We start from the raw sequence: 6,770 nt of genomic DNA on the forward strand, positions 1-6,770 counted from the left end.
TGCATTTGCCGAGAAGAAAAAAAAAATCGTTAATTATATTGTTATTATCGGAAAACCGCTTTTTCCAGAGAGATTGCGATTTGCTAGTAAGACAGATACACAGAGATAATTTTATTACAGACTTTTTCCCTTTTATTTTTATTATTGTTTCTATAATTTCACTATCACACCACACATGAAATTGCTCCCACGAGATACCTTGCTCTCTGTTCTGCTCAAATATATTTGGTATTCTTGTAATAAGTTATAGGTATTTTATCTGTGCTTTATTAAGTCTCCGCACACACTCCAGCGTACGAATGTATGTCTGCAAGTAAGTATGTAAGTGCTCTGATCATCTGAGACACGCCATTGGCTATACGATGCGACGTCATAGTTTGTGTATGTGAGGAAGGTCAGGTTTCGTTTAGTAGTTCCCGTGCTGTGCGGGTCGCCTGTTCTGTAGATAGCATGACCCTCCGTATACACAGGTCGAGGAAACCAGCGGCATTTGTCCATTTCTTTTGACGCTTAACTTATGTTTTTTATACACACATCTCATCGGACCAGACGGATTTTAGCTTCTGCAGCCGTTAAATATTGATATTTATTTATATTCTTCTACTTCGAGAGCGAACTTTCTTCGTTGTGTTGACTGCAAGCGTGCATCTGAGTTCGCTTATTTTCACTTTGTCTAGATTGCATTTATATATAATATATACACATACATATGTACATATATATTTAAACATCAATATTTTTTATTTACAAATGCCTCATTGTGTTTAAACTAAAAATATCTGTTGAGAGCAGTCTTTTTTAACCGGCGAACGACATTTATATGCAATTTTATTATCCCACTTGTTGTGGTGTGTGCGTAAGGAAATATCAGCTGTTACTTTCTTTCATTCATATTGTTTCAAATCGAACTTGGTACCAAATTCGCTTCATAGTCAGCCATTACAGAAGTATTTCATGCGAAAATCCACAACCAATTCTGTAAAGAACTACTATATAGATAAAGTGTCTTTTCTATGTTTGAAGATATTGTAAAGAATATTGAAGAGTAAGCAAGTTAAATCACACGGCAGCGTAGCAACATTGGTCGTTCTTTTTTTTTTTTTTTTTCAGAGGTAACCAACGATTAGAACTCACTGAAATTCGGGACTTTAAGCAAAGCGAACTTGGATTTTGACTACTCCAACCGTAGCGCAGGGAATACCTTCTTGACGTGAGGAATTACAGGTTATTTTAAGTCATAACTGACAAAACCCGCACGGAGTTTATAAATAGGAGTGGAACCGATACCATCGTGTTAAGCGGGAGAAAAAGCACACCGATTCCAAGTGCAGATTTGTGTGTTTATACTTGTGTTTTGTATGAATGTGTGTATGTATTTACATGTATGTAGATAAATATATCTGTTGAATACGAGTTTATGAGTTCCAAGGAACTATCGAAAATTACATATATATATATTTTTTAAATTTGAGATAAAACATTTTTAAGCATAAACAACCTGGTGGCTACCAACTGGGATCTCATAGGCTGAAACGAAGGGTCGACACAGTGAAACTCGCCAGCACGGTTGATATAATAAATAAAGAATTAAGAAAATAATTGAAAGAGTGAGAGAAAAAGTTGCGTGAAAGAGGTGTAATATAAAAAATAAAATGATGTCGAACTTACCCGAGTTTGCCCCTCTTCAGAAGGGGCAACCTTCGAATGTTGAACATAAGCAACAAATGGATACGATTATGGAAGAACTGAAGGTGCTAAATAATAAGGTTCGTGCACTTTTCGTCTCGGTTTTAGTTGGCATTGTGGTACTAATTATTGTTATAGCTGTACTATTCGTAAACTTCAATAATGAACTTAAGAACCATTCTCATGCACCGAAGGTCGGAGAAACAATTTCTAAAATGTTAAATCGCGAAAATGAGGAATTATGTGTTCCATGTGACAACCTGAGACTTGGTCCCAGTATCGAAGAAGACCGATTTTTGGACAAGCTTACAAGGAAAGATGACCCTAAAGGGGAGCAGTGTTGTGTTGAAAGTCCAAAACAGTTACTGGATATGCTCAATCTAGTAAGTTAATCGTTTTAATATTTTATTATATAAATCAAAGTAACCTTATTAAAACTATGTTGAGATTAACAACAACGACAACAAAAACAGGATCAATGACAAATGCAATAGATATATATATATTTATATATTATCATATATTATAATATCAATACCACAGTATCTACGTGTTGTGGTTCCAAATTCTCATATTTGCTGTTTGCCAGATTCACTTCTTCCTTTACATTGTTTGTTGATAACCAAGATTTAGCCGCGCGCGTGTGTACATACGTAGCTTTGTGTTTACGTGTATGTATGACAGAATGTGTGTGTGTGAACGTGTACGTGTGTACATCTGCTTATGTGTGTGTGTGTGTGAGAGAGAGAGAGAGAGAGAGAGAGAAGGAGTGTGTACATACGTACTTCTGTTTGTGTGTGTGTGGCTGCGTACATATGTACCTCTGTGTGTAATTCAATGTGTTTGTGTGACTACATATATACCTCTGTATATGTATGTGTGATTGGGTATGCATGTATGAGTGTGTGTACATGTATGTGCTTGTAATTGTGTGTGCACGTTTCTATGTGATTGTGTGTGTAATCTGTATGCATATCTATCTATCTATCTATCTGATTGTCTGTCTGTTTATCTATCTATATCTATCTATCTCAGCGTGAATATATGTACATAATTGCGTGTGTGTGCCCATATATGTATGTGTGTGAGTGCGTGCACGCGAGGAGAAAGAAATTATTGACATTTGTGTATAGTAAAGCAATCCTGCTACTATCAACAACATTGTGACAGATGGGGGGGGGGGATGCGGCGGTGAGCGAACTACTTGCAACGAACCGGTTTCGATATCTGTTTGTAATTGCTTCATTTCACTCACGTGCATCGCTAATTGCCCAAAGAAAGATGTGAAACCAATACAACATTGCCCAAACAATATCGACAACCTTGGAAAATCCGCGTTAAGCCTTTATGGTATTAAAACAAGGCAATTGCTAATAAGAGTTCCGTATATTTTTTCTATACACTAGCATATCAGTCTGTTTGTCTATCTAACTATCTATCTTTCTGCATATCTGTGGATGTGTGTATATATATATATATATATATATATACATATATGTGTGTATACATGTATATATATTCCTTGTATTATTATATATATATATAGATAGATATGTGTGTGTGTGTGTGTGTGTGTGTGTATGTATTGCACACACAAGTCTTACCCATAAAACATGCATGTATGTGTGTGTGTATTCCAACATAGTATAGTTATTCGCACATACTCTTTTTATATTTTTCACAACTTTCCCACCGTTGAATTGTTCTCTACTTTTTGCTGCCGAAACACTCGTTTTATGTGTGTTGTTTTATATATAAAACAACTACACACGATCAGTTGGTGTCTTACGTATACTATTCAATACAAAATATCTACACACATTAAATTAGTATTAAATGTTTTCAGTTGTTTTATACAAAAACATTTTCACACGCCAATAGATGTCATTTGTGTGTACCAGCAGAAATACAGACAAGAAATTACACTACCCCACCCGTCTTTATCTCACTGGGTGAGATAAAGCCGCTGAAGTATGATAAGTAATTAATTAATCTCTATTAAATTGTCAAATAACCTGAAATGTATTTACAAGGATGACAAACAAGTGCTTTTCATGTGTAAAAGTGATTAAGTTGTTTGGTCCGTATCATCTCTGATCGAACCGTCGATATTATGGCTTTCCTATAACCAGAGATTTATTATTCATTCTACCAATAACCAGTGCCGACTTTAAGCAATTGCCCGCGGGTGTCCACGGGGTTAGGGGTTCAATGCTAATTTGTTTATGTTGTTGTGTATGTAGGGGGCCTCCGTACTTTACTTTGCCGGAGATGGGGAGCGGCTATCATTCTGTTAAAATGGCCCTAGTTGTGGGCACACAGCCTTTTTTTTTTTTTTTTTCAAGTACAGTCTTACCCTCGGAGTATGTTATCGACTGTCCCACTTTTTCTTTATTTTATTTTTTTAATACAGTAGGATGTGATTTGAAGGTAATTTGACCGCTATTTCCAGCTCGTCGTGCAACCACTTAAAGGCGCCCTCTTTAACTCTTGTTAAGCAATGAACTATAGACTAGGAAATCTCTGTGAAACCGAGGAAGTTGGCAGAAACGTAGAGTGACGATCACTTAGTTACGGTCATTCTCCACTCTCTGAGTTCAAATCTCACCGGGATCAACGTTTTATCTTTGTAGGGTCGATAAACAATGCCGTCTTCAGGCGTGGGCACACTGGGAAGTTACCCGAGGGCCTCATTGGTCTAGGGGCCAGATTCTGATTTATTGTTGTCAATAGATGATTACACTGGCGCTCAGTGCATTGAATTGCTTGGGGGCCTATAATGCTCCAAAGACGGCTCTGTCAATAAAATAAAAAATACTGGGGTCGATTTATATTTTCTTATGATGAATTTTTGTTGTTTTTGTTTTTTAAATATTCCGGACTCTTTCCCATCCTATTTAAACACTTGAACAACTCCAGAGGAGATGCATGGCAACTATCAAAGTTGTTATTCTCCCCTCGCCGGTGTCTGAAATCGATAGAAAATATTCGCCCATTGGCTGGAGGCCGATGACCGAGTCTATCACACAGTAGCGCATAAAATACACACACACACACACTGCTTTATGTGTGCCAGGGTGAATATATATATATATATACATACATACATATATATATATATATATATATATATATATAAACATACACTCATATTGTGCATATGTGTGTACAGTAAGCAATAACAAAGCATAGTATGATTTCAACATACTAGCATACACACACACTGAAAAGTTCTGGCTTTAAGAGTGCCGCGAAAGGCCTGGCTGGAGGCCCAGCCTTCCGAGATCTTTTACAGGGCTTAGAAAAACTGAAGGGCAACTGCAATGAGTGCGTGAATCTGAGAGGGGAATATGTTGGATAAAATCTTAATTAACTGATCTTTCTGTATTTTCTTTCACCCAAAGCCAGGAACTTTTCCACCCCACCCCCTCATGTGTGTATGTGTATATATATATATATATATATATATATAAACACATACATATATTCATATGTATGTATATTATGTAAGTGGTCTACCCTCAGTCTCGAGTCCTCTTTCCTCTATGTTCGCAACACTGACATACACAGGCGCGAGTGCAGTGATGAGCTATCGGAATGATAAATGTATTCCCATGCTCTGTTTCATGTAGATGAGGGCAGCCTGTATCGCTCTAATTCGTGTGCGTGTGTGTGTGTTTTAAATATAGGGCATCATGAACAATGATGCTTCATGGGAAGACACATGCATCTGTACTATATAAGGGCTGGATTGAGGAGTGAAATAGGGACCTGCTTAGGGGATGTTTTCATGCGCGCGCACATATATGCATATACACACGCATACACACGTATCAAGGTATGTTTTTTTTTACAAATGTAACAGATATTTCTGTAAAGGGCAGACAAGGGTTTGTGAAAAAACAGCAGGAAGTGCATGGTGTGGGGGAAGAAACGCAGAAGTAATGCGAACACTTCCATCTCCCAGCATGCATGGCTGCGTGGTTTGCATTCATGTGATACTGGTGCCGTTTCCACTGCATGGTTGCATTGTTATTGTAGTTGGTTCGAGCAGAGATAAAATAAAAAGCATGTGACCATTCCATCTTTTTCTTATTTGCAAAGGAACCGAGGACCACGTGGGTTTTCATTTTATGATAACACTTGATTTGAAAGAGATTTAGCTGCTAATTTTAGCAATTCGATCTACTACGTAGGGCTTGCCTTAATGGTTTGACTCTGTACATAGTCCCTGGGCTGTGTGGTGTAGCTGGAGTGTGTGTGGCACCCGGAGTAACCCTTGAGTTTGCCGTCCTCCCTGCTTCCGGGATCCCCAAACCTATACAAGCTTATACAAGCACGTAACCCATTAGTGCCGCCCACATCGTCCGGGGCGAGACCGTCCTCTTCGTCTGCCTCTAGCTACGCTACTGTGCCTGGACAAGTGTCTTTGTTTTCTTGCACAGACTTGGATTATTACAAGCTTTCTGAGTAAAACTGTGTTGATGGAAATCACGTGGTTGCCCGCCTGACGGGGTGCACTTTATCCATGGTTGTAGGTATAATTCCGAGTAATATGAGGAAGATGGAAATCGTGAGGATGCCCGTGGCTAGTAGATATAATCCATTGTTTGCCAGATTTATTCACCACCAGCATCTTGGCCTTGGGTACACTAAGAGAACTCCACTCTGTTATAAGTAATTGTACAAGGTGTCTGGTTGGAAAATAACTTCACATGATTTACTTCTCCCTGTTACAGCAACTAAAAAGTTGTGATATTTTTTTTCACCTGGTTCCACAACCATTCTTAGAGTTCTTGTAAAATGGGCGGATTCATTAACCTTTCTCCTTTAATTAAACCAAAAATATCAAAATAATACATATATATATAAACACAGACATAGCCGTGTAGTTAAATTTGCTTTTCATAATCGTGAGGTCTTTGGGGTCAGTCACAGTGCATGGTTCTTTGGGCTTCTTCTACAATCTCAGCTCCTCCCAGCGACTGGTAAATGGAAACTGTTCACCAATGGTTCTCAACCAAGGTGTATTTGACCCTTAGGAGTCCATGTAAGATTATATTATTGAAATTTATCTGCAATAA

The 6,770-nt window shown here is 38.0% G+C and overlaps 1 protein-coding gene across 1 annotated transcript in view; it reads left to right on the plus strand.

Moving 5' to 3' along the window:
* The first annotated feature begins 397 nt into the window (after nucleotides 1-397).
* LOC106873185 (tumor necrosis factor ligand superfamily member 10) overlaps nucleotides 398-6,770 on the plus strand; it is a 301,855-nt gene continuing 295,482 nt past the window's right edge. Inside the window, exon 1 of the mRNA XM_014920423.3 lies at nucleotides 398-2,069. Coding sequence (XP_014775909.1) covers nucleotides 1,653-2,069 — 417 coding nt within the window. The 5' untranslated portion in view covers nucleotides 398-1,652. The remainder of the gene's footprint in view (nucleotides 2,070-6,770) is intronic.

The sequence above is a fragment of the Octopus bimaculoides genome, chromosome 3 (genome assembly GCF_046866305.1).
Source record: "Octopus bimaculoides isolate indiv1 chromosome 3, ASM4686630v1, whole genome shotgun sequence".
NCBI lineage: Eukaryota > Metazoa > Mollusca > Cephalopoda > Octopoda > Octopodidae > Octopus > Octopus bimaculoides.